Source organism: Molothrus aeneus, chromosome 16, assembly GCF_037042795.1.
Source record: "Molothrus aeneus isolate 106 chromosome 16, BPBGC_Maene_1.0, whole genome shotgun sequence".
Taxonomy (NCBI): Eukaryota; Metazoa; Chordata; class Aves; order Passeriformes; family Icteridae; genus Molothrus; species Molothrus aeneus.
The window spans coordinates 13876108-13903993 of NC_089661.1; the positions used below are offsets into that span (position 1 = coordinate 13876108).

The 27886-nt window shown below is 45.5% G+C and overlaps 2 protein-coding genes across 4 annotated transcripts; both read right to left on the minus strand.

The window, feature by feature from the left end:
* Positions 1–1192: 1192 nt before the first annotated feature.
* Positions 1193–12702, minus strand: FLCN (folliculin). Of its 3 annotated transcripts, none has more exons than XM_066560659.1 (12): positions 12598–12702; positions 10951–11229; positions 9653–9799; positions 8815–9036; positions 8043–8203; positions 7231–7322; positions 6332–6522; positions 5634–5747; positions 5118–5241; positions 4740–4871; positions 3372–3477; positions 1193–2625 (listed from the first exon to the last, which is right to left on the minus strand). In XM_066560659.1, exons 2-12 carry the CDS (start codon positions 11197–11199, stop codon positions 2424–2426), a joined length of 1740 nt encoding a protein of 579 aa, XP_066416756.1. In that variant the 5' UTR covers positions 11200–11229; positions 12598–12702; the 3' UTR covers positions 1193–2423. The 3 variants fall into 3 exon arrangements, with proteins under 3 accessions (XP_066416756.1, XP_066416755.1, XP_066416754.1); XM_066560658.1 differs by lacking the exon at positions 12598–12702 and adding an exon at positions 12485–12557; XM_066560657.1 differs by lacking the exon at positions 12598–12702 and adding an exon at positions 12293–12351.
* Positions 12703–14037: 1335 nt separating this feature from the next.
* On the minus strand, positions 14038–27561 carry COPS3 (COP9 signalosome subunit 3). The gene is made up of 12 exons (XM_066560680.1): positions 27478–27561; positions 24591–24720; positions 23617–23729; positions 23466–23515; positions 22515–22607; positions 21600–21779; positions 20534–20674; positions 19348–19521; positions 18434–18520; positions 18045–18158; positions 17424–17504; positions 14038–17115 (listed from the first exon to the last, which is right to left on the minus strand). Exons 1-12 carry the CDS (start codon positions 27530–27532, stop codon positions 17062–17064), a joined length of 1272 nt encoding a protein of 423 aa, XP_066416777.1. The 5' UTR covers positions 27533–27561; the 3' UTR covers positions 14038–17061.
* Positions 27562–27886: the final 325 nt, after the last annotated feature.

Sequence of the window (27886 nt, forward strand, 5' to 3'; positions counted from 1 at the left end):
CCTCTCCAGCTCTCCTGGAGCCCCTTTAGGCTCTGGAAGGGACTCTGAGGCCTCCCTGGGTGTTTTCCAGGTGAACACCCCCAGCTGTCCCAGCCTGTCCCAGAGCAGAGGGGCTTTAATCCTTGGAGCATCGTTGTGGCCTCCTCTGGACTCGCTGCAGTAGCTCCACGCCCTTGTGATGTCGTGAAGCCCAGAGCTGGAGGCAGCTCTGCAGGTGGAGTCTCATGAGGGTGGAATAGAGGGGGACCATCAGCTGCTGGACCCTGCCCAGCAGAGGGGACAGGGGTGGCAGAACTGGTACCAGAAGGGTTTGTCTGTAACTGCAGGCAGCAGTGACCCAGCACTGGCTCCATCACACGGCAGCTGCAGCACTCACCGCTCCCACCTCGCTCCCAGCTACACGCGGTTCAGCCAGGCAGAAATCACAGTGGAATAAAGAATTATCCTGCCTCGATCAGTTTGTCTCCGAGGCGTATCGTTTGGAGGGAAGGAGGGTGCTGAAAGATGTCTGCAGACATGATTTTTTTGTTAATTAAGTTGTGCACATTCCAGCTCTCACTGACGGCAAAGGGAGCACCCGCGGCCTCACCTGCGAGCTGCAGGAACCTGCCCAGGCAATCGTTTGGTAATCCCACGTACAGATGTGTTCTGGCAGGCAAGCACAGCTGGGTGTAGCTTCACTGACTTGGCAGCTCTTCCCCCTTCTTTCCTGTGGGCATTTTTAATGGTTTCCTTGCCCTGGCTCAAAACCGAGTCTGCTTGTCCGTGACAGCCCATCAGGTCAGGATGGAAAGAGATCAACGTCCTGCACAACTCACCAGGAGCAAGGGAGAAGCAGCAGCCTCGGGCTCGACCTTGTGACCAACCCTTTTACTGTTTTGGAAGGAAGCACTAGGTTAGGTTTTGATGCTGGATTTCTTGGGAGAGCTGTTTTTTTAAAAGACAAATTCAGTTCAGCAATCAAGAAGGTCTCAATGTCAAATGATGTCTCAGCTGCTCTGTTACACAGCTCTGGACTGGACCAGAATAATTTTAAAATAAAGATTACTAGGTCAGTCTACAAGAAACTAATACAAAAATAAGAGGAAAAGATCAGTATTAAATTCTCTACATTAGATCTAGGCTAAGGATGTAGGACTTTTGTGGATCAGCTGCTGCTTTCCCCCACCACAATACAAACACACACTGAAAATAAACACAAAACCAGGCTTTGTTCATTTTACAAAAATAGCTCTTATGAGATTTAATGCCTGTCTCCATTTTACAGATGTTCCAGACAAAAATCAACCTCCATATTTTATATATAAGAACAGAATTTGTGACAAGCTGGAACATCCTCTCTGAGCTTGAGTGAGTGTAGAAGGTCACCTGGATAAAACCTGCCTTTAGCTTGTTCAAAACATCTGTGGTAATGTCAAGTGTTCCCAATAATGATCCAGAAAAACAAAAAGAAAAGACATAAACCCCAGACTTCACAACAGAAACAGAGATTCCTTACAGAACAGCTAAGGAATATCTGGTTAGGTAATTAAAAAATGCACCAACGTTTTCAGGAACTATTAAGCAAAAATGGCTACTATAGAGTTATATAAGGGAGCACCTACAGGTTGAATCTCTTCTGCTTTATTAGGAAGCTAAAAAAGACAGAAGAGAACCTTATCCTGGCAAGGTTATCTTCATTACCTGGAAGTTCTGCAACCACAGGCAAATCAAGGCAAGTGTTTTCCCCTCTGAGAGGCAAGCAGGCTGCATTTTGAGACTTCTTATTTTACAATTTGCCCTCCCAGACAAGATTTCCAAAGCAAATGCTAAAACCGTCTCAAGTTAAGATTATAAATAAATAAAGAGGAGTGACAGGACTCCCATGGGATATCCTGACTTATGCTACAGCAGAAAATAGTCTCTTAAATCTGAGCACAAAGTGGTTTGAAATAATTTACATGTGATCCATACCCTGTGACGTGCCTCTTATTTTTGGTTCTCGTTCTCTCAGGCATTGAGGAGATTTATGTGGGATTTCAGTGAGATTACCCATATGCACTCCCAGGAGTTCTGGATGTTGTCACAGGCCTGCCAAGCAACCTAAAGGTGAGGCCTGCTGCCACACCATGATGCTTAATGAGGACAGGATGGGATTTTAATTAATTTAGCTGATTCTTTGAGCATTGCTGTGTTTTAGTCTTGAGTGTGCACGTCTAGATTGAGAGCTGAGTTCCTGGGGAGACAGCAGCACTGTGGATTAGCACTTATTAGTCCAGTCTCACAGCAAGTAGAAAAGACTCAAGTCACTCTTCAAGTTGGTTTGAGGACCAGGAGAATAGTGATGAAGCCTCACTATCCACCTAAAGCACAAGCTGCAGGCTCAGCAGAGGTAACCAGGGGTCCCTGCCCTTCTCTGAAGGCAGCAGGGGAGTTGGGCACCTTTAATTCCGGCACTCTGAGGACGTCGGGCTGCGAACTGTTGACATCAGGTGGGACTTGTAGGTTTTGCTCAGGCCGGTCATCCAGAACTTGAGAAGTTTGACATTGTCCTCCTCTGCAGCTCCCAGAATGCTCAGCAGTTTTTGGGTATCCTCCTTGGGTCTGCTGTCCACTTTAGTGAACTTAAAGAGGACTTTCACTTTACTGCAGGAACAAGAGATTCCTGTCATTATCAAATGGACTCACATGCCATCAAACAGGGAACAAAGAGGAGCTGGAGCTTCTCCTGGCACCTACTGCAACTAAATGTTAATAAAAACTTCAAACCAGTGTTTCATTGAAACTATTCTCATGCTTTGATAGAGAAGGGTGATTATTTAAGGAGATGACTCATTTTCAGTAATAACGGGCATATTTCTAGTTTGGTTTTTTCATTCTAGCAGAAAGCAGAACAATTAATTGTGACAACTGGGAGACACATCCAGCGCCCTTCTGCCTTCAGGTAAATTCACAAAGTCATGATGTTCCATGAATTATTCACATGACTGACTGGTCTTCCTTTACAGCTACCTGCACCTCTGAAATGCAGAGCCTGAAGGCAGAACCCAGGCATGTGTTTGGGTGTCAGCTGTGCTGGGCCATGGCCACACTGACAGGCACAGAGGGATCTGCAGGTTTAATCCTCCTAACCTGGGTGAGGCAGGCAGGTGTTGTCATGCAGGTAACCTACAGATGTGTGAACTGAAGCATAAAGGTCAAGAACTGCTGAAAGCCAAAAAGAGAGTTAGGACTAGAGTAGGAAATTCTTGACTCCTGACTTAATTTGTTCCTGTAAATCCAACTGAACTGCAGCAAAAGTCACCTGACTGAAGTGTGTCCTGCACTCTGCTGTTGCTGCTCCAGGAGCAGTGCCAAAGCTGCTCCTCTGAAAGCAAGGGAGCTGTACTTACTTCATCCACTCCTCCTTCAGGCAAACAAGGCACTGATCCACAACATCCACAGAGAGGTTCTGGTTGGTCAGGGCAGCTTCGATCTTGTTCAAGATTGTTGGGCCAACTGCAGGATCAGAAAAAGGGGGAAGGGTGAGAAAGAGGACACACAAGCTAAAGGTTACTGCTTACACCTTTATGACTAATAATTGTTAACTATATCCCCCAGTGGCCTGCTGGGATTTCATTTCCATGGAAGAGCAGCTAAGGGGAAATCTTATTAGAAAAACATCTGAGCTAAGAAGCAACATGGAGTTTAGTGAAGGACCCTGGGACATCCAAACAGGTTCAGGGGTCTTTGTTTTTTCTTCAGACCCACTTTTAAACTCCTGCTTAGCTTTGGTTGTGCCTTTATCAAAAGATCATTAAAAACACAAGGTTATGAAAAGACCTTCATGCTCCTTTGTACAATATACAAACATACATATAAAAATATAAACCCTCAACTTATACTTGATTCAATGTTCTTGTTAAGGGCAGTTCCAGGATGCCTAGTGAAAAAATAAACCAGCAACTAACCCAAGGCATTCCTGGACCACTTTTTGGAATCCCTAGGAGACTTTTTTCCCAGCAGTCCATGGCCTAGTAAGTTTGATGCTGTGGTGGAGAAAAGACCTTGCAGTGACTATTTTTGTGCAGAAGTTTCTGGACATGCCACTGACTGGATGGAAAATAAACTGGTGTATTTATACATGTGGGATCAACAACAGGAAGAGCACTGTGCAGAGAGCAGCAAGTCTCTGCTTTGCATCTCTGTCTTCAGGGACCAAGAGGAAGGATGAGCCATGTGCTGTGTCTTTTGAGACACTCAGTGAGGCAAATTCATCTAAATTAAGACTTCCCAGAAAAGACAAGACTGATGGACCTGACTCAAATCACCTCTAGGTGCAAGTGTTCAACTGCTGGAAGGAAGTAGGTAAAATTAAATAGAAAAGTCTGGGTATTTCTCTATCAGTGATATTTGACTACCAAGTGGTACATGGAAAATCAGTGATGTCATGGTCCTTACAAGTTAGTCTTACTCAAAATAAACACACAAGTATCTCAGGATTGAAAGTGTTCACTGTGGGTTACAGAATTTCCCTACAATTTTTCTTATACCTATGTTACAGAATTCATTTCTCATTTATGAAAATTAACAGGCAAAATGCTGATCTGGTAGAGCAAATCTTTTATAACTGAACAAACTGTGGTGAACCTCACCTCAAGCAGCTGAACTCCAGCTGAATACTGACCTGACTTCTACCCAAACCTCCTTCAGGGCCAGTTAAAGATCAAGATGCTCTTTTAATCTCAGTGACAGAGGCTCTTTCTGCTTCCATCACCCACCTCGATCTGCTGCCACGGGGCTCCCACTGGTGACAAGGAACTCGTACTTGTTGAGGGACTGCTCATCATCAAACAGGGTTGGGTAGAGGCTGGAGCGGGTGGCAGCACGGACTTCCACGAGGACTGCAAACTCTGCAGCAACAAGAGCCCAAAAGAGCATGAGCTGTGCTAGCCCAGATTCTAAAACACAGCTACAGACCCTGCTTGGCCTAGAGAAGGTGTCACATCTTTCAGTCACTGAGCAGGCAAAGACATGGGGAAACCAAAACGAAGTGGTTCAGGCTTTATTTCATGCAGCCAATACTTATTAAAAAAAAAAAAAAGTAGTGTTCTTTAACATGACTAGGGAGAGGAGAGGGTTCTGCAAGAGGTTCTTACCAGATGCCAGGATGTGGGGAGGGATCTGGACGTGTGGGCTCAGGCCCAGGAAGTTGCAGCGATAGGCCTCCTCGTACTGCTCGCTGTAGGGGATGATGCGCACACACCCGATGGGCAGCATCGTCTGCGGGGGGAACCAGCCAAGAGAAACTCTGGAATTGAACAACCAACTACAATTCCCTCCCTGACCCCCAGGGCTAAACCTGGAGCTCAGCTTCCAGGCTAAGACATGGAGCACTGCTTAGGCAGATGCTCCTCATCTGGGCAATCAAAGCAACCCATTCAGCTTGAGAGCCCCTGCAGTTGCTGAGGACAAGCAAGATATCCAGAGGTTGAGGGGATTCTGTTTTGTGCATGTTTTTTGGGGTTTTTTTTGGTTGCCGTTTTTTCAAAACCACATAATTTAGAACACACTCTACACAAGATCACATGTTGGGGCAGATCATTATAAAGGCTGGAGTACTAAAGAAATACATTTAAAATATGCAGCCAAGAAACAAAGGAAAAGGTTTCTACCCGTAGGACATCAAAGGCAGACTGGACAAGATCCATATCCTGAGCTTTCCAGATGACCTGGTTCCCCATCAGAACATGCCAAGCCAGCATTCGGAATGCTGATGCCCCAAGAACCTGGGGAAAAAAAAACCCAAACCATTCTGCACTGGTTATAAACGTGAGTGGAATGTCAAGTTTGCCCTGTTAAAAACATGAGTGACAGGCAGGAAAATGGCTAGACCTGAACAGCAGGAATGGACATGGAAATTTAGCACATGAACCTTGGACACATGAACCTTCCCTCTCAGCCAGGTCACAGGAAGCACAGGAGAAAAGTAAGAACCATACAGAGTAATTTTTTTCTATTTGTAAATTATTTTTCCCTCTAAAACACTTTTTTAAAAAGCAAATATTACTTGGCTTTGCAGGAGCTGCAGAACCTCTGTATTAAATTACCGTCACCGCTCTTGGGAAGAAGAAAAGTGCAGAGTTTGAGAGAAATCATCTGACCCCACCCCACATGACTGATGATCACCAGAGGCCCACGTGAGGAAGGGAGCGTGCCCAGAGATGCAATTCACATCATGTTCCTGGCTGGGCAGGCACTGTGCTGAACCACAGCACCAGGGAATGTGCAGATTGCAGGAAATAAACGTATCTTTAAAAAAAATAAACGTTATCAGGAGAAAAGAGCTTGTGAACTCTGCAGCCTTTGTTACCTGTCTCATGTGCCTGAGAGAGCGGAACACAGACAACCTTCTGTGAGCCACGTTCCAGCTGTTGCAATCTGGCACCAGAGAGGTTTCAGGGGAGCTTTTGGACAGCTCCTGCCCTTCCACAACATCTGGCTGGGAAGAAGGCTTCTCTTCTTCCTCAGAACCGTCCCAGCCTTCTGACTCTTCTTTCAGATCTAAAAAAAAAAAAAAACAGAGGGGGAGATTGGTCATAAAAATTGCTCCTCTCTAGGAATGGAAAGTGGAAAGTGCTCACATGCTGCAGCCATGTGATTTTGGGTGTATGTGGGAAGAGAGAGCTCAGAACACAGTAACTGAAAGTACTGGCAGCAGCACAGACACACTTAAGTGTTAATTCAGATAAAAAATAACTACTCAAGGGTCAAGAAGGAATTTTCATTTTCTACAGAACTGAAGTAACATTTTTTGATTAGTTATGTTCTCTATTCTTATTTTAAAGGTTATGGACAAAGCTTTTCTAGATTCTAGTCTACATGGTTAATAAAATAGCTCAACACAGGGAAAAAAACCCAAATAAACTTTACTTTTAGAAAGTTTGTAGAAAAAGAAGCAAGAAATCCATATGTTGTGACTGCACATCCTTCTGGCTGTAAAGATTCACTGGGAGGGCCAGCCCAGCCACAGAGAACAATAATCTTGATGATGCAACTCTGCTGCTCAAGTGACAAACACCACATGCAGAGAGCCTTTGAGGTGCCTGGATTTCACATTCCTGTCAGAGCCATCTCCAGATGGGAGAGACTACCAGGAAGGTGAAGCTGATGAGCAATGGCTGTGCTTAAGATGCTGATCAAAGGATTCAGTGTTTCATCATTCAAAGCATTCTCAGAAGGTTTTTGCAGCTCTGGAAACCTCTGTCTCACCTGCAAGTTTTTCCATCTGAACGAGGGTGTCTTCTGTGGGTGCTCCCTCCAGAAGCTTCTCGGTAAGCCGGCTACCACAAGCCTTCAGCAGCCTGGAGACATTGAAAGGAAGAGAAGCAGAGTCATGCAGCTTGCCAGGTGCAACAATCCAGTAAGAAACTTGATGTCATGATGTCAAACAAAACAGCCAAGCACTGACCACTTTGTGCTACCTTCCAGCTCATCCCTGTGCTTTCCTCAGTGTGGGACTATCAGCCCATCTTACAATCCCTGCCACACAAAGTCACCCAGACCCCAGCATTCTGAATTTCTTTGTGCAGCATGCTTATCCCCACCCAAATCACATGCCAGTGTTGCAACCCTCCCTGTGGCATCTTTCCAGGGAAGTTTATTGAGCCAGTCAGGCACTGGAGCAACTGGACTCTCCCAGAGCCCCATGGCTGCATCTCCCACGCTGCTGATCCAGCACAGGGGCACTGCCAGGTGAACCACCATGGTCTGTCACCTGTGAATTCCAGCTGCAACACACTGGGGGCAGGAGCATCTTTTATTCCTTTCTTCCACACTGCAAAACCTTTCCATCTGCATAGCCATGGCTTCCATTAGTATTACCTCACAGCAAAAAGACATTTTTTTGTCCTAAAGACATCACTGTTGGCTCCTTCCAATTCAGATGCTACTTAGCAAAGTCTGAGTATTACCTCAAAAAAAAAAAAAAAAAAACACCCAAACACTCAAATCCCATTCCCACTGTTTCAGGCAGTATCCTCCTGAGGAGGGAGCTGCCCAGGCTGAGCCCAGCAGTGCATTACCAAGCGAAGGAGGTGTGCAGGCAGGCCCAGAGGTTCTCGTCGTTGGTCAGGGAGGTCAGGGAGCGCGCGGCGTTGCCGTTGCGCTGGTGCAGGAAGGGGGTGAAGGCCGTGTTCATGCGCTGGGCACGCTGGGGGCACCCAAACTGCTCTGCTTCAAACACCTGCACACACAGCAGGAACAGCTCACACACTCAAAGAGGTTCAGTGTTTGCAAAACTCAGGCAAAAAAAACCCCAAAAATAGCAAGTGAAAAGGGTGTGTCACACACGCTCGTCCAGTCATGGGCAAACAGAGAGAAAGAAGGGACATCTTATTCTTAGATGGACTGAAACTATCATTAAGTAACACTTGTGCTCCAAAATCATTGTCCTTCCCAGATTTACTTAATTACATTTGTAACAAAGCTGCTGTCTACAAGGCCTGTGAAAAGCACTGAGTGTTGCAACTTCCTGTTGCTTCTCTCCTACATCCCCAGACACTGAATCCTGGAATGGTTTGGGTTGGGAAGATCAACTTGTTCCAAACTCCCTGCCACAGGCACCTGCCACCTTCCATGAGATCCGGATGCTCCAAGCCCTGTCCAACCTGGCCATGAACACTTCCAGGGATGGGGATAAACATCCCTGGAGCCTTGTGTCAATCTTCATGACCTCCCTGAGCCTTGTGTCAATCTTCATGACCACCCTGTCATGAGCTGGATCAGCTTTTTTACTCAGCTGTCAATGAGGGATCATGATGCTGCACTGACACTGAGTCACAGGGACTGACCCACCTTCAGTGCTTTGCCCTGGAGCTCATCAATGATGCCTCTGATTTTTCCCAGCAAGAAAGGCCAGGAGTTGATGAGGTAAATCCGGTCCATCATGATGGTGATGATGCTGTACCAGCGCTGGAAACCTCGGGCCAGGCTGTCTTTGATAAAGAAGGTGTGGCTGAACACAAAACCATGCTGCTCATCTCCAAAAAAAATAGGGCCTTCACGTCCTGGGCAGACCTGAAGGGAAGGGACACACATCAAAGTTATTAAACACATCACAGAGTAACCAACTAAACAGCTCCCTGCACTTTGACACCCACTTGGTGAATAAATGAAGCCTTTTTACAATACTATCCCAAAACTGTGGTCAAAGCCTTCCAGAGATATTCTACAAACACTCCCAATCCTTCAATTTAACTGTATTTTAAGAATTCAGCCCCATTCAACTACAATACTGAGTATCCAGAAGGAATTTTGCTGATCCTGACACACAAATGTTCATTAATCTGTGAGGTTTTTCCTTCATGTCTATTAGAGGATGAATATTAATGGTCGATAAAGGGTACTCAACACCACATTCAGAGGTTTTTACAAAAAACAAGTTATCTTACAATGACAAATAATAAGCACAAGGAAAAAAGCAAGGAGGGCATATTTTTAGCCTCACAAGGTGAGAAGAAGGAACTCTTGAGGTCATCAAACATCAAGCTAAAAAATACCACCAATCCTGCAATAAACAGACTTCTGTGTCTTTCCCCCTGGCTCCCTCCATGTTTCAGTCTGCACAGAGCAGGCAGGAGCAGCAATGGAACATCTTGGGTTTGAAGCATTTCCTGTGCCCCGAGGCAGGTACCTCACAGCTGAGGCTGCGCACGCAGGCCTGGCGCACGATGCTGAACAGCTGGGGGTGGTTTGGGTGCTGGTGGCTGACGTACTTGATGGAGGTCTCCTTGTCGTGGCTGACATACCCTGGGTGTCCTCCTGCAAGAGAGCGGCAGCCCTGAAGGCAGAAAAGCAAATCCAGCCATAAATGAGCGTGCAGGTACCTCGGGTTTCCAAAGAGCTCTGACTGTTCCCTCCAAAACACCATAAAATGTTATTTACACACACGGACAGGAACACAAAGACTCAGAAGACAAGGAAGGTGAGTCAGGGTCAGGATTTGAACTCAGCTCCTCACACAAAACTCTGATATACTTTCTCTGATCTTATGCTCATTTTCCACTATTTAATTCCACTGTGAACTTGGTGCTGGTAAAGTTCAGTTACAGCAGCTGTGAAACCAACTGGCCAAGCAAAACTGGCCACAACTGAAGGGAAAGTAAATAACAGATATATCAGAGGAAGTACTGATAAGAAGAATGAGAATCATAGAATGGTTTGGGTTGGAAGGGACCTTAAAGATCACCTCATTCCACCCCCTGCCATGAGCAGTGACAACTTGCACTACCCCAGGTGGCTCCAAGCCCCATCCAACCTGGCCTTGGACACTTCTAGGGATGGGGCAGCCACAGCTTCTCTGTGCCAGGGCCTCACCACGCTGACAGGGAACAATTTCTTTAGTATACCTAACCTAAATTTCCTCTCTTTCAGTTTCAACACACTACTCCTTGTCCTGTCACTGCAGTTCCCAATGAAGAGTCCCCCCTCTGGATTCCCTGCAGGCCCCTTCAGACACTGGAAGGTTGCTGTACAATCTTCTCTTCTCCAGGCTGAACAGCCCTGAATGACTAAGAATATGTATTTTTCCTATTGTTTTAATTGTGTTTGCATTTTTTTTTGCTTCCTAACCAATACTGCTCTTAAAATTACTATTAATAAACTATCTGACCTAATCTAACAAAGCAAACGCTCTTCAAGGATGAGGAAAGCATTTCAAAGACAAGAGAATCACAGATCACAGAGTTCAAAGAGACCTCAAGGTCCTGTCAAGGTGTATGTGTTCAACACCTCCTTCATCCTCTTGTCATGGATCATTAGGATTAGAGTTAGGGCTAGCTTGCAGTTTATGAGGACTTGGAGACCTTCTGGCACTGACACATACAAAAACCAGTGCTGTTCAAATTTTTATTTGTCTCTAAACAACTCAATTTACATCAGAGAATCCCAGAGCCCTTTAGCCAAGCCAAGGACACCGATTTCCCCACTTGCCTCACACATGTCAGATTTCTTTGGCCCTGGGCTGCTGGAGTCGGCGCTGGCGCCTTCGGCCGGGCTGTGCGAGCGGATCCTGCTGCTCATCTGAATCCCCCCTTCCTCCTCCTCGGCCTGCTCGTTCTGCCCGGAGATGTCCCCGCTGCCAGCGCCCTGCGGGAGCGGCGAGTGCAGCACCTCGGTGCAGAACAGGGTGCGAGGGCCGTGCAGCTCACAGAAATGGCACAGGGCCACGATGGCGTTCATAGTGAGGGCTCAGCGCAGCCGCCAGGCCTCCTGCAGCAGGGACAGAGACACGGTCAGCACAGGGAGACCACGGGATCTCACTGCTGCCAGTGCTGCTCTGCATCACACCACGAGCAGCTGGACTTAAGCTCAGCCTGAGACTGAGACCATCGAGTCCAACCTGTGACCAATCCCCACCCTGTCACCCAGACCAGAGCACTCAGTGCCATGTCCAGTCTTTCCTTAAACACCTCCAGGGATGGTGACTGCAACACCTCCCTGGGAATTCCACCGATCCAGGACCAATCTTCTGTTTGCTGATGGGATGGCCTTGAACAACCCAGCCTGCCATGCCCAGATGCTGGACACTGATCCAGGACACCTCAGGCCCCACGGGGGGAATGGGGCTGGACCAATCCCTCATGCCCAGATACCTCCAGTATCACAGGAACAGGTTCAGGGAATCTCAGAATGGTTTGGGTTGGAAGCAACCTTGAAAATCATCCAATACAACCCCCTGCCACTGACAGGGACACCTTCCACCAGACCAGGTTGCTTTAAGCCCCATCCAGCCTGGAGCTGGACACGTCCAGGGATCCAGGGGCAGCCACAGCTTCTCTGGACAACCTGTGCTAGGGCCCCACCACCCTCACAGGCCAAATTTCTTCCCAACATCCTATCTAACCCTGCTGTCAATTTGAAGCTGTTCCCCCCCTCTCCTGTCACTCCAGACCCCTGTAGATATCGTTTAACATCTTTCCTGTAAGTTCTATTTAAGTACTAGAAGGCCACAATTAGGTCACCCCGAAGCCTTCTCCTTTCTAGATGAACAATCCCAATTATTCCAGCCTTTCCTCAAAGGACAGGTTCTCTTCCCCCCGATCAGCTTGGTGGCCTCCTCTGGATCAAGGCTGAGCTCGCACAGAGCAGCCCCCCGTGCCCGGAGCCTCAGGCCGGAACGGGCCGGCCCTGCTGAGCGCCCACGGACCCGAACGCCTCAGGCCCTGCCGGACCCGGGCCGGCCTGTTCCGCCGGGTCCAGTGTCCGGTTCCCCGTGCCCCGTCACCCCCGGCCCGGCCCGGCCCCGGTTCCCGTGCCCGGAGCCCCTGCTCACCGCGGCTCCCCCGGCCCGTCCCGTGTCCGCGGGCGCCTAACACCGACTGACCCACAGGCCGTACCACCCCCACCGCCAGCTGGGGGGGGACAGGCATAGACAGCTCCCTGCCCGCGCGCCCGCCGCCGCTGCGGAGAAGGGAGAAAATGGAGAACAACGTAAAAAAGAGAGAGATGAGAAACCCGTTCGTACCGCGGGACTGAGCTGGCCGTCCCGCCGCTCTCCCAGGGAGCCACCACCCCCCGGTTGCCGCAGTGGCTCGGCCCAGGGCCGCCCTGTCCACAGGGGCCGGGCGGAGCCATTACCTCAAAGGAGGTGGGGTGTGAGGAGGTCTGGAAGACGCATCCTCCCCTCCCGCGCTACAGCTGCCCAGCTGTCACATCGCAGAGCGGAGCAGAGGTCTCCGATCACGGGGGACACGAGAAGGGACGAGCGACAGCCAGCGACCCGCATGTGCCACACGGGGAGCGGGCCGCGCTCCCCCGCGGGGTGGTACGGACCGTGCTGTGGGTCACGTGATCCGCGGGCTCTGGGAGGGGAGCCGGGGTGGCCGCGGGCGGAGCCCCCGAAGGAACCGGGACCGGAACGGGGATCGGGGTCGGGTCCGGGACAGGGACCGGGACGGGGTTGCAGTATGCCGCGTTAACGAGCTTCGCCATCAGCTGCCGCAGAGCCCCTTCCCGGGACTTGCCCTGGCCTCAGGGCGGTGCCGTGTTCCCCGCAGGCTCGGCCCGATTTCTTCATCGGAGACTCAGCACCCACCGTCTGTGTTAATTCCTTAAAGTGCTTAGAATGTAAGATTATGGCAGATGAAGGTTTCGAAATATTGTCGTTTAACGATTTATAAAGCGGCTCCGTGGAAGTGTTTGCGCACGTACAGCCCGGGAAGGGCAGGGGAGCAAACGCCCAAGTTAAACCTGTTCAGGCTCTTCATTTCCATTAAACTACTCCTGTTTCTCTTCAGGGTATCAAGTTTAAGTATTAAAGGATTATTTACCTCCAAGAATCTATGACGGAAAGCTAAACCAAGTTCCACATGAACTGTTAGGCTTCAAAATAATAAAGTACCAGATTCCTCCCTGCTCCTTGGAGTTGCCCCTTAAAGAGGTTTAAATACCTGAATCTGAACAAAAGTAGTAAGTTTTCAAGTAGATAACAGCATAGATTATTCAACTGAGTAAAACTTGTACTTTAATCCCAAGAAAGAGCAGCTATTGGTGATACCACTACAAGACACACCTCTGGATCCAAGCACAGCCACACATGGACTAATAATTATGTCTCTGATTAAAACAATAGGCAGATGATCAGCAAGATGGATTATTACAGAAACACCGAGCTCAGGGATTCAGACATGAATCCCAGAATGGTTTGGGTTTGAAGGACCTTATGGACCACCCCATTCCCAGCCCCTGCTGTGGGCAGGGACATCTTCACTGGACCAGGTTGCTCAGAGTAAAAGTGTTCCATCCAAAATCCCAAAGCCTATCTCAGACAAGGACCTGCAGCAGCACTTCCCAAGAAAGACACTCAAGAAAGATTATTTCTACTTGGAGTTGCTCAGCAGAGCTCTGAAAAGCCACCAGCAAGGCTTGAACACCTCTGGAGCAGAGGGCACTGCCACACACAGCAGGCAACCAGCAGCCAAAATCACCTCCTGAAAAGCAACCAGAACAAGAGATCCCCCACAGAAAAACTACGGAAACCCCAAATACAAAAGACCTACAATCTCATTTAAGACAAACTAAGAAGGACTGGTTTGTTATCTTTATTTTCCAATAGCACATTTAAACAAGTTGTCAGGACTAAGCTCTCCACAGGGAGAACATTTCCTAGGTTATACAGATGGCCTGTGACAACACAAACACGGGGCTGTGGCTGTGCTGTGGGACACTCGGGGGAGCTGAGGAGGAGGAGGAGGAGGCAGCTGGGGTTACACCATGGAGTGATGGTCACACACTGGGGCTCCTCAGTGGCACAAAACCAGCAGTGGGGGCTGGACACAAACAGCTTCAACCATTCCTTCTTAGAAACATTTCAAACTCTCACTGTGACTGGCCTAGAGACCCCTCCTGTGGCTAGGAACTGCAGCTGCACATCTAACACTGCCTTCAGAAGTGCATTTTGTGTCTTTGCTAATTAAAATGCATCAAAATCAAAGTCACATATCAAAGCATGCACTCAGTATTCCCTGGACACATCTTGTGACCATGCAGCTTGGGAAGGAACAGCCACAGGACCTCTGAGAGCCCAAACTGGGAGCAGCACAGCACGCGGTGTTCCTAGATTTCAGCAAAAGTCCTTCCCTGCAGTAAATGCAAATTAAAACCAAAAAGCCCGAGTGTTCTCGAAGCCTCTCAGCTGACCACAGCCCAGGCAATTAGTTCCAAGACTTGGCAGGAGCTGCTTCATTAAAAATCTGACTTAATTTCAGTGCTATCTCAAGACGTGCAGATGCCAGGCCATGTGTGTTTATCAAAGTAGGACTTAAAAGCCCTTCCCTGGAGCACTTTTGGTGAATGCTTTATCTACTGATTCTACAGGTGGGACCTGACTTCGAATTTCTAACAGAATTCAGACATTAACAGCACAACTATCCACGCCAGAAAAGGAACCTCAGCAGTTCTCTAAAAGCATTTGCCCTCTTAAAAATCAGATATGTAATGGAATATATCACTTTTAATTATTACACAGCTATTTTTGTCATCCTTTTGATGTGAGCATGGATTTGTTTTATCTACTTTGGGCAAGATAAGAGAAAAATCTAGAGCTATTCACCAGCTGCATAGATTAGTTTGCTTCTATTTCCACAGCTGGAAAACCATCCTGCAGATCTCAGCAGGTAAATCCATGCTCACTAATAGGAACTAGTAATGGACATTCTTGTTTTGTTTCTGACTCCATGACAGCATCCTGAATACCTTCTCCCCTGGCAAGGGAGCCACTGGCAAGGAGAGTTGAGCCAGGCACATTTCTGGATGGGTGGGGTTTGGGGTCAGTGTTTGCAGTCCCTTCTGTGAGTGCCACATGTGGCTGTGACAAACACCCTGTTTTGGGCTCGAGCCACAGCATCACTAATTACTCATTAACACTTCCATGGGACCAGAGGGGAAAATGGCCAATGTTCAGCATTAAAATCACTGCGGGATTAATTAGGATAAAAACCTTCAAAATCATAGATCTCTTCTAGTTAACTCACAAGACTTGTGAGTTATGATAAGCCCCAAGATTTTGCTTAAAGATCAGATATAAAAGTTGTCCCAATGGAATTCTCTCAGGCAGGAAGTGATGAGCTGCTCACACTGTGGACCTCCACTGTGTTCAATACTAAACTGCTGTTTTGTACTTTTAAAAACGTCCTTCACCACTAACCACAACCTGGGACACCTCTCTTCACCACAAAGCAGCACCCTGCTGCCACAGAGGCTCTGCTAAACTGGTGACACCGGTTTTAAGTGAAAATCCCAACACTTCTGTATCGGCACTGGAAGCACAAATGGAATATTTTCAAGCACAGGTGACCTCAATACATACAAACTTCACACAGCAAGAGCCAGAAATGCTCAGCTCCCACCTGGCAAAAAGCTGGCAGGGTAGCAGGAGCAAGCAGCTCCTGGTCAGGTGGTTCAGTAGGAAGCAGTGGCTGCTGAGCTTCTCATTTTCTGACTTGATGACAGGTTTATTTCTGCCTGACAGGAAGATGTTTGAACAGTGAGAATCTTCAGATACACAAGAACGACAGAAGATTAAACAACCCGTTGATTTAAGGGGCGAAGCACTTTAAAGAATCCAATAACAAAGTTTAAAATAGTAAATTAAAAACCAGGTACCATTCCAACACATTGTATCTGAATAAAATCCTGCATTTTGAGAGCTGTATAGAATTCTATTTATGTTCCATGCAGAAATACCGGTTTCCACCAAAGAAACTATCAGCCTGTTGAATACCTTCATGCCAGTTGCACAGGAACAAACATTTAAATTTCTTTCAGTGTAAACAACTTCCTATCTAGAATCCTCCAGAACATCAACGTTTTCCAAATACCCTTTTGTTTAGGTCTAGTAAGTTTCATCTAAGAGCAAATAATATTAGCAGATATTTTGCAACAGAAACTTAAAATCATAAACAGCTGTCATGTATGTTTTCCATATAGGATTCCTACTGTGCAGCAAACTTCCTTACAAGGACATGTTGATAGCCTCATCCTTTTGGGAAGAACAGTTCTTATTTCCTCATTTAACAGACAGCACCAGCTACATTGGGCATACGCAAATTCCCTACATTATGATTTGCTTGAACTCCACCCCTCTGCCCCTACCACACATATGATAAATCAGCACTTTGAGCCAACTTTTTAAATACAGAATAATGAACCAATAATTATCTTGTCAGTGAACCAACACTAGTTTGTATTCTTCCCTGAATAACACTTTCTTTTGCAGAAGAGAAGGACTGCTACAGAAACACAGCAACATTCAAACCCTTTAAAACAAAAGGTAGATTATTTAATGCATTAACAATGTTAATTTGAAGATAAATAAATCCACAACAGACTTTCAAGTTTCTTTTGAGATTTCCTTTTTCTTTGCAGAGAATATTTCTGATATTATACAGTACTGAGAGGGTGTTCTTTTGTTTTCTTAATGTCCAGGTGAAAAGCAAAGCTCAGTTCTCTCTGCTCTCTTTGTGGAACTCCTCAATGCCCTGCTCCAGGCGTGATTCTTTCATAAGCTTTTACTTGAAAGCGGAGTGGTGAGCAACATTAATTTCAAGAATAACTGGATGGTTTGGTCCCTGAGTCATCTTCTTGAGAGCCCATACTCTGAAAGGGAGAGAGTTAGTTCTGTTCAGAAACAGGTCTGCAGGCTTGACAATGACAGTTCTTTCAAGTGAACAGGCAGGAAAATAAAGTGCCTATGAAATAACATGCACTTAATTTTCTGGTTGAAATCACTGCAGGATTAATTAGGGAAAAGCACCTTCAAAATTAATAAATTATCTTTACGATGTGTCATGATGTTTATGCACATATTATTAATAATGTGTAATGACAACACTGTAAATGCTGACATTCAGTACAACACACTCACTGCACTGAATGAATCTCTTACAAGACATTAAATCCATTACCTTCTGCACAAACTGAGGGTTCACAGTGATCTCTTGATCCATGGCTTTCAGTCGTTCATCAAGCTCTATACATTTCAGCATCTTAAAAATATTTATGAAATTGATTACTGTGTCTAGCTTGTACCTGATCTTCAATAAATTTCACCACCAAAGTTCCACATCAAAATGTTCTCATCCCTCACTTCCAAACAGAAGTGTCAGACCCTTTTTTATTCCCTTCTTTGATCCATGTCCCCCTAACAGCCCTTTTTAAGGCCATTGATAGAGAGTCCCCCGAGGCTCAACCACCTTCACCTACAGGCAGGTTATTGAGAGCCAATGGAAGCGATCCTTCAAGTTTAAAACTCTAAAAACAATCTTTCCAATCCATTCAAGGATCTCCCCATCACCAACAGCAAGCAGTCAGTCTCCTGAAACAGCTCAAGCTGTGCAGGACAAAACAGGGAACACACTGACAGAAAGTATTAATCTAAAACCGATGAAAATACTGTGAAATACTCAAATAGTGATTTACAGTCCTCACTCTCTATATCTAAGTTACTACACTGGCTTCTGCCAGCAGCTCTCTGATTACATACTAAGGCTCTTTGGTAAGAATTCCAAAAGCAGTAAAAGATTTACCTCCTGATCAATGTTATGAAGCATAGCTGGATTGTTATATTTTTCAGGATTATCATGGAAACAGACCATACCATCTTTCTGATTAATACTTGCAAAGATTTCACCATCTTCTATCTGAAATGACAGAGGGTTTAATGGAAGTTATCACAAAGAACAGAATTTCAGGTAACTCTCTGTGGAATTGTTTTTAACTTGGTTGTTTTTATTTCCCACAGCTTCCCAAAACCACGATTCATGCCTTATCTTACATGGAGAACAGCTTTTTAGATTTTTTGAGAACGGTCTCAACACCACAGCAGACTGCCAGCATTTCCTCCACCCTGCTCAGGATGTGTGCTGCCAACCCAAACACTAATTTTGGGGTAGCTTACCCAAGTCAGAGGCCTTACCATGTGGAGGACGTATTTTTCTGCTTCTTGGGGCCCCGACAGCTGCACTCGACTTGCCATGTCTTGTAATGACAATGTTAAAAACGTCTGAAATGTACAAAGTTTTAAAGTGTTAAAACTGGATGTTGAGGATTTTATTGTTGAAGCTTCGTGGCCTATGTAACCTGGTTGTGGAAGTCTGATGGGAAGGAACAAGTGGAACACACAATTACTGAAGGGCTCATGAGAGTGAGTCAGTTCTTTCTCCAGACATTAATTTGTTATACTGAGCACCTACGGAGTCATTACTGATTCCTGCAATTTCATTCTACACCAGACAGTCCTGACCATGTCCAACCTCCTTCTCTCACCTTTTTACACAAAAAAGGTGACTCTCCACCCCTTGAATTTCCTTCAAGAGATGCATATATAAAGGTCCTTATGAGATTTTTTTTTTTACTGCAGCAAATATCATTTGAGCTTGCAAAAAAACTGCTTTCCCCAATCACCTTTCAGGATTAATCTGATCTCTCAGCTGAAGGAGCAAATCACTTCAGTGCTTCTGGTTTTCATTTTATTTCAGACATTTCCAATCTGTCCAATTCACTCACTCCTTTCTAATGAAGTGGCCTGTAAAGTTCAGTTTTCCTATTTTTTGAATAGGGATGAAGGTCACTGGGTTGCAGCGCTCACTTTTTTGATTATCTACGAAAACCTCACGGGCAAAGCCCCCTGACAAACAGATTGAATCACCTTTTAAATAATGCATAAGCAGCCAACTGATTTGTTTTCCTATACAGGGCATTCTCCTTTGTTTCAGACACAAATCTCAGTTTAAGTAATTTCTCTGCCACATTACTATGTTATCATTTAGCTCTAAATTGAATATATTTCAGAAATACACTCTCAGAAGAAAACTGCTCAGTTTCTCTTACCTTGGTTAGCCTCTGAATATTCTTTTTGTAGAGAGATGACAAGCATTGCTTAACCAGCCCCATATTGTTATCTCTTGTGAAAGTTTCACTGTGTTTGTTCACCAGATTTCGAAGCTCCGAGGGTTTATTGGTTGAATAAACTTGTGCTAATTCATGGTAAGCATTGCTAAGAGGCTGCAATTAGAAAAATGAGAACCCTCCTTGAAGAACACAGTGCTCACCCAGCCTCACAAAACCTATTCAGTGCTCCAACATTAGAAGCCATGCAGGCATTGAAGTAAATTGAAGTAGCTTGGGCATTTCTCATAAAAAAACCAGTGTGCCCATACGTGGCTTTACAGCAGTGACAGACCCCATACACTAAAATCTGTATTACTGCAGTGTCACATTTAATAAGCATCATTCCAGGACCTTTGTGTGACAGTTTTACTTACAGCAGTGTGAAAAAAACTCTCTCAACTGACCAGCTGAGTTTGAGGTAAGTATTGCCCGTTCTGTCCTCTAAGACATCCATCCCTGACCACATCGGGTCACAGCATCGACAGCAGAGACTCAGAGGGTGAAACCAGTTCACTAAACTACCTTAAAATGTTTTCAGCTTGTTTATTAGTCTCTGAAGTTAGAAGAATTTTGGAACTCTCTAGAATCTTGGTTACAAATCAACAAACTGTTTAGAAGTGTGTTACTTAGGATCAGAACTCTCTCAGTAGCAGTTTTGTCTCCCACCCTACACCCCCTAATCTGAATGCTTACAGACTCCAAACTCGCAGTTTTTTCAGAAGCTTTTATTCTTTAAAAAGCTGGTTTGGGAGTAAACTGTTTAGCAATTTGTGCTTCAATCAGATGAAGTTACAGGTGAAATCTTTTCCTAATGACACTGGAGCTTGAAAGCCAATTGAAATCTGAGTGTTTTTTAAATTTTAACATAAAAAGCTATAAAGAGATGTTCAGTATCAGTGAAAGGAATATTGATTAGTACTATTCAACCCTGAAGTTTTGTCAGATTTTAAAAACATGTATCACTGACATCACACAATCACAGGATGATTGCATGGTTTGGGTTGGAAGGAATCTTCAAGTTAATTTCACTCCAAACCCCTGCCATGGACAGGGACACCTTCCACTGTTACACATTTACAAATTCAGATTTGTTGATCTATTATTTAGATGCATTTGCAATACTTACCTTAATGAATCTACCAACTATCTGGGAAGTGTATTTTGGTAACTGCTGAACTTTACCAAGTAGTATCAAAGAAACTAGGATATACTTTTTATATGATTCCAACATAATATGACTGACTGCCATGGCTGGAGTAGTTATTGCCTAAGCAAGAGAGAAAGAAATGGAACAGAAATTTAGTCTGCTTACTGGTAGATCCTGGTAGTTACTGCATGAACAAAAAACTCAATTTCAAGCTGTATGTAGAAAAGACACAGTGACATATGAAATTCTCCTTGAGCACTGAAGCTTAACTAACTTCTGTCAAAATTAATTATCCAGACATATGCAAAAGAAAGGAAATTTCATACAAGCTACTCAAAACATATCACATTCCAGTGGTGCCTGTCTTAAAATAGACCTGCTCAGATAGAATCAAATCTTCCTTCCTTGGAATATATCTAAAGTTGCACCAGAAATCATCTGTAGCTACCTGTGAACCTGGATTTACACAGACCCTCAAAGAGGTTTTATAAAGCTGTTACATTATCAGAGGTCTGCAGAATAGGGAAAAGGGATTTTAGATCATTATGATACTGGAACTACTCAAGAGCTGACCCTCATTAAATGCTGCACCAATTTGTTTTGCACATTTCACAGCATTTCTCTCATAGCCAAGATTTTCCCAGTTTTACTATTTTTGTTTCCTTCCCAGATAAAGCAAAACCAGCAAATATTATAACAGCATTGAAGAAGTCTAACTCCTCTCATAAGAGTAGCAAAGGCCTTAGCAAAACCACTGGACTATTTTTTTAAGGACACACAACTATGTGTCAGCCCATGACCTGTTTCTGTGCTGCACTTTCAAGCAGGCAGCTGAAAAATATTTATAGTGAGATAAATTTAGCATCACTCTTTGAGGTGCACAGCTTTATGGTGCAATAAGGCTGTGAGAGACTTTCTTAAAGGAAAACACCTCCAAGGACAGTCTGCTTGTGCCAGTTCAAAGGTGCTATGTTTTCTCAGCACTGTTACCCATCTACTTTTGCCTTTCCAGACATCACACTTCAGACTTATCATTTCAAGTTACCTGTTCATAAAAGTAGAGTGCTCTTTCAAAGTTCTTTAGCCCAGTGTATATCATCCCACCATAGTAGTAGTAACATAAAAAGTGCTTCGCATCATATGCCCCATTCTCTTTACAAATATCCATCATGTCCACATCTAGATACGGGAGGGCAGGTTTAAAGCATTTTGCTAACAAACAGAGCTACAAGAAAATAAATCAAGTTTTCATAAATTAGCCATTTCCATTCAAGTTTCCATGAGAAGGAATTGAAACTAAATTAATTAGTACTACTGCATAAATATCACTCTCCCATGAGTTAAAAACCGGGGTATGTCAGTAGTGGAGTAACACAAGTTGAAAATCTTTAACACAGATTATGAACTGTTATGAAATTATCTGACTCCTAAAGAAATTAAACTCTAACAAAGCTGTTTGAAACTCCAGGACTGCCAGACTACTGTGCTGGCAGCACTAAATGTTGCTCTGAACATTCCTGTCCAACCCTGAATCCCAGGAGGCAAGAATGAGACAGAAATACAAATCCAGGCCAAAGGCACTGAGACAAACATGACTTTTGTCTTGAGCAGACTTGAGCAGACAGTAGCTGGATATTACACTGATACCACCCAAGATAAGTTCAGTGTGACTTTCAGCCCACAGAGAAGGGATGCCAAAGGAATTTCTGAAGTCATCAGCAAAATCAAAGATCTGAGAACATCCACTGAACATTTTAAATTATTAATTAATATGTATATCAGATATGGATTTTGTTTCAGTATATCATATTATTTAATGATGGAAAAAAAAAACAAACCAAACAAAAATTCAGTTGAAAATCCATTCTTACACTACAATATGCAAACATGCATTTCCTTGCAATTTTATAGGTATTTTATAAGCTTTTATTCTCACAAAAAGCCCTTCTGATGCCCTTACCTGGCAGAGATCTGCGTGTATTGAGGTCAGCTGGTTTGTGTTCATCTGCATCTTGTCTATGGCTTGTCTGAGAATGCTAATTCCTCGCAGGGGCTGTCAGAAATTACATCTCTTTCAGATAATTTCTCATAGATGGCAGCACATTGGATCTTATGTTGACACTTACAAATGAAAAATAACACTAATTGACAGGTTCCATTAAGTAATAGTTAACTTGAGGTTCCTTTTTTGTAGGATTTCGCAGTCTCTTGGAAAATAAAATTAACCTTGGCTATACAATTTCTCTGGATAAAGTCCTCAATTTTGCTCCACAAAGCCAATCTCAGCAGGAAAACAGTAACCTGTATCAATAAAAAACCCTCCTTGATTCCATGACTCCATCCAAACTCCCAACAAATACTAAAGACAAGGTTCTCACTTCACTTCACTTGGAAGCAGAGATCAGATCTGGTCTGTCTCAGGCTAGACTTCACCAAAGTGGCCTGGAAAAGTCAGGATTTTAGCAACAAAATCACTGGTCAAGTATTTCTTAATCAAGTTTCCTGCATATTTTAAGGCATTTCATTAAGAACATTATGTAACACCAGTGAGAATAACACTGAAACTAAAATCACTGACTCACCAGTGCTAATAACCCTTGCAGCTCCCTCCTCTACCCATGCATTGTCTGAAGAACATTCTTGGTACTACAGATCTCTTATTTTGTGAGGGAGAACATGTTTTTAGGTGACTTTTCTCCCCACAAAATTATCTTCTTTGGGTTTTCCTTAGAGAAAATTTAGAATTTTGAGTCTGGTTTATTACCTTTCAGTAAACTTACTAACTAAAGAGCTGCACAGAAATACTTGATGTGAAGTTAGTGGCAAATCTTTATGGAGTAAGAGGCTGGTAACACCCTCTTGAAGCCTTGGGTATGGAGTAACTTATTTGTACTAGATGAAACTTGCTCACCTGTTTTCTCTCCACAAGGGCATTTGTTAACTGGTGGCACAGGCCAGCAACTAAACACAGTAAAAAACAAACAAGAAAAACACCTCAGTGAAAAATCAGTATTGCCAAACTATCCAAAAATATATCAAGTCTGCAATTAGGCTCAACTTACAAGTGTCTGTTGCATATCTAATGTGTTCTCCATTGCAAGTGCTGATAAAAAGCTGCACCTGTGAGAATAACGTTTCGAAGTCAGGGATGCTGGGCATAGAAAACTTCACAAACCTGAAACAAAGAAACAAAAGGTTTTTCATTTATTGCTTGGAGGTTCATAAAAAGATTCATTTTCATTGCTAAGTCTCTGCATGTAGGTGCTTCCAAACAAATCCAAAGTGCTTATGAGACAGGGCATAGGATTTCCCCAGTAGCTGCACAATAACATCTGAAAACACCTTTTTATGCACAACATAATTCTCAGTTTAGTGCAAACTACAATGGCAAAGATCATTTTCAGTATTATCAGTATTTTGTTTTGAAAGAGTAGCAGAACAAGTGCTAGAATTCTGATCTTTCCCTTAAAAGAGAATTTTACAATAGCAGTGAAACCTGCAGATAGTTCACCTAAAGTCAGACACAGCCAGTTTGAACTTCAGGACTAAATATCTTTACCTTAATTCAGCACCCCCAAAGCAACTCAATTTTATCTTAAACTGCAGACAGCAGCAAGAGCCTCAGTGCTGTCTAAAGACAAACAGCCAAGACCCATGATAAAAGCCTGTTTTTTACTGGAATAAAACATCTTGCTCCATGCTTACAGCTCAGTGAAAATATGCCCTGAAATAAAGTTTGAAAAGCTCATTCTATATATTTTTGCTGAACACATATGGAAAAACACCTATCATGGAATCCTAGAATGGTTTGGGTTGGAAGGGACCTCAAAGCCCATCCAGCTCCAATCCAGGCCATGGGCAGGGACACAATCCCAGGGTGCTCCAAGCCCTGTCCAAGCTGCCCTTGGACACTCTCAGGGATGGGGCAGCCACAGCTTCTCCAAGAACTTGTGCCAGGACAAAAGGCTTTGCCTGTCTGACAGTTCAGCCCATTGCCTGAAGTGTTAGCATTTAATCAAAAGCAAGCAACACTTACAAGACAGCAAGAACACCTAGTGAGTGTTCCTGTACATCCAGGGCACCGAGCACTGTATCCAGATGGGAAAGATTTTTTGCTAGCAGCTCTCCACTTTTATTGATCAGTTCACAAAGCTGGGTCATTTGCCCTGAAAAATAAAAAGCATTGTTGTCAAAGCCTAATTAGAGAACATTCACCCATTCCCACACCTCTTTATAATCTGCTTCCTCATGTAACAGCAGGAAATAATAGATTCACCCCAAGTTTTAATTTTCTTTAATAAAACAGGCATTAATTTTCTACCCACCACATTTTTTTTAATATAAAACAAACACCAGAGCTTGTTCCTTGCTGGTCCTCAAGCACTACCCAACTTTCAGGTCTGCTCATAAGCATTTTTTTGAAGTAGACATTAAAGTTACAATTAAGTACCTACAGCAAAAATATTTAAAAACCTGTCCTTAAATTTACTTTGTAAAATTAAAACTACAATGTTATATGAAAAGTGACTACTTTGAATGAGGAAGGCATGGCAAGCCCCAAAACCTTTATAAAGAAAGCAGATTCATTCCCATGAACTGCTTTCAAACTCTTCCTCCCTGCAATTTACTGAATGAATTAAAACTATGTCCTTCTGAAGCAGAGTATTGTTTCAAAGCAGAGCATTGTTTCAATGTTCAATCCTTGCAGATTAGAGAGAAAAAACAGACGTTCTCTCACCCTTAACAAAAGTCTCCATAAAATGAGGAATAGTGCCTCCATTCAGAGAGATTTACACTACCCTCAGCTCTCTGGCCTTTTCCTTTGAGAGAGGAAAAGCAGGGAAATTCTAGCAATGAAATGTTAGTTTTGGAGTGCCAGAGGGATCAAAAATTCCAAATGGGGGACCAGAGCCCAGAAACGCCTCCTAAACCATTCTCCTCCCTATGGAATTTTGAAAAGGCATAAGCATGGGAAGGAATGGGGCTTGTAAATCTGTCTGTGCTGTGGTCATGGTGCTCAGGCACTGCAAAACCCTAATTCTGGTGTCCTCCCTGTTCCAGAAATCCACCCCTTCTACAGTTCTATCACTTAGCATTCCCTTAAAACCCCAACACAAAACAAACCCCAAACAGACTCTGAGCAAACTGTTCTAGTGGAAGGTGCCCCTGTCCATGGCAAGGGTTGAAAAGAAATGGCCTTTAAGGTTTCTTCCAAGCCAAACCATTCTGGGATTCTGTGATCTATCCCTCTACCCACACGTACACTGAACAATTTACAGTCCAAGCAGAAATTCCAGCACCAGGCCCAACTAAATGTCCCTTCCTGTCACCTCCCAGGTGGCCAAATGACAGTCAGGAAGTACACACATTGCTCCTGAGTGCTCTCATCAGGCTGCTGGCTCTGGATTGACTTTCACAGAATCCCAGAATGGTTTGGGTTGGAAGGAACTTCAAAGATCATCTCATCCCAAACCTCAGCCATGGGCAGGGACACCTCCCACTGTCCCAGGTGGCTCCAAGCCCTGTCCAACCTGGCCTTAGGCACTTCCAGGGATCCACAGCTTCTCTGGGAATTCTGTGCCAGGGCCTGCCCACCCTCATAGGGAAGGATTCTTTCCTAATATCCAATCTAACCCTGTTCTCTTGTTACTATGAAGCCATTCCCCCTTTCCTGTCCCTCTAGTCCCTTATAAATAATCTCTCCTCATCTTTCCTGTAGCTCCCTCCAGATCCTGGAAGGTCACAATTAGGCCACCTCAGAGCCTCCTCTTTTCTCCAGGCTGAACAATCCAGATTCTCACAGCCTCTCCTCAAAGCTCCATCCCTCCAACGATCTTGGTGGCCTCATCTGGACTTGCTCCAACAAATCCATGTCCTTACTGTGCTGGGGACTTTCTCACAGAGAGCATCTCCCTGGCTCATCCCTAATGGGAGAACTTCCACAAGGCCAACCAGAGCCTTCTGCATCCCCAAAACTCTGTGACAGAAACTTCTCCAGATCAACTACAGAACAAAGATCCATCTTCCATCGGGTTTGTACCCACACCCCGCAGATATAAATTGTCTCTAAAGTAGAAACACTTTGTATTTATTAAGTGCAACCAGAGTAAGAGAAAGCTGGAGCTCAACCCAAGAACTGCAAGAGATAAAACCTGGGGCCACGGTGGGAAACATCAATTTTTGATCAGATCTGGGAGAAAACATCCCAGGCAGAGACCAGTCAGAACACATTTCACAGAGCATCAACAGAGAGGGAAAGTTCAAGAACCAGGAAACGCTGCGCCCACACACAGTAAAATTAGGAATTTGGCAGTGAAAGGGCGGAATTCTAAGCGTGATTATTAAAACCCTCTGTGGACACGTGGGTACAGTCTCAGATCTGTCACACAGTTCCGTGGTGGGGCGGGACTCTCTGGCCACGCTCTGCTTTGCAAACGCAGAGCACGGACACTGGGACAATTCAGAAATTTATTTTAAACCGCACTCATCACAACCTGCCCGTTCCTTAGGGAGGTGACAGGCTGGGCCGCACAATCCCATTTAAAGTCCTAGCGATAGTCGCTCCTCCCCCTATTTTAAAGGCTCGGATTTTGGCAGGATCGCCGGTGCGGGCTCCGCTACCGAAACCACCCCTGGGAGACCCACGGAGCTCCGTGAGAGCCCCGCCGGTCCCCCGTGCCCTGTCACACCTCCGGGAACCCTTCGGGGCTGCCCCGAACTGACCCCGGCCCGGGCTCCGCCGCGCTGGGGGTGCAGCGCCCCGGACCCGCGCCTGAGGGAGCGCCGTGCGAGCGGCCAGGCCCCGGCCCGCCGCCCCGCCACCCGCGCGGTTTGACGAGCTCCTTCGCTCTTCGCCGTCCTCCCTCGGCCCCGTGGGCCCGCCCCGTCCTCCCGGTGGCCCCGGCGGGCCCCGTCCCCCTCACCCTGGGCCGAGAGCTGCCGGACGCTGTTGACGAACTGCTCCAGGGCCGACGCCATCTTGGCGGCTCGCGCCGCGGCCGCGCGCGCCGGAGGGGCGGGGCGGGGGGAGCGGCGCGCGCCGGGAGCCGCCGCCCGCCGCCCGCCAATCAGGGGCCGCCGCGGGGGCCGCGAGACGCCCGCCGCCCGCGCGCCGCTTCCGCCGCCTCTCGCGAGAAGCGCGGTCGCTATGGCAACCGCCGAGCCCGCGTCAGGCGCGCGGGAGGGGCCGTGACTCAGCAGCGCCGGAGGGGGGGGTGGTGACGTCACGGCGCGTCAGCACTCCGCGACACGAGGCCTTGCGCGACAGCTGCGACATCGGCGACATTGGGGCCTCGCGACATGAGGGCCTTTGCGATAGGGACCCCTGCGACA

Bases quoted from the DNA above. Each gene is read 5' to 3' on its own strand.
- FLCN (XM_066560659.1), bottom strand. From the start codon at position 11,199: ATGAACGCCATCGTGGCCCTGTGCCATTTCTGTGAGCTGCACGGCCCT. The intron at 9,800-10,950 runs GCAAGTGGGGAA...TTCTGCCTTCAG, and splicing joins AGAAATCTGACATGTGTGAG to GGCTGCCGCTCTCTTGCAGG. The intron at 3,478-4,739 runs GTGGGTGATGGA...CTGATCCTGCAG, and splicing joins CCCCGTGGCAGCAGATCGAG to TTGGCCCAACAATCTTGAAC.
- COPS3 (XM_066560680.1), bottom strand. From the start codon at position 27,532: ATGGCGTCGGCCCTGGAGCAGTTCGTCAACAGCGTCCGGCAGCTCTCG. The intron at 22,608-23,465 runs GTGAGCAAGTTT...AATTTCTGACAG, and splicing joins CCCTTGTGGAGAGAAAACAG to CCCCTGCGAGGAATTAGCAT. The intron at 18,521-19,347 runs GTAAGAGAAACT...TGTACATTTCAG, and splicing joins ATATTCAGAGGCTAACCAAG to ACGTTTTTAACATTGTCATT.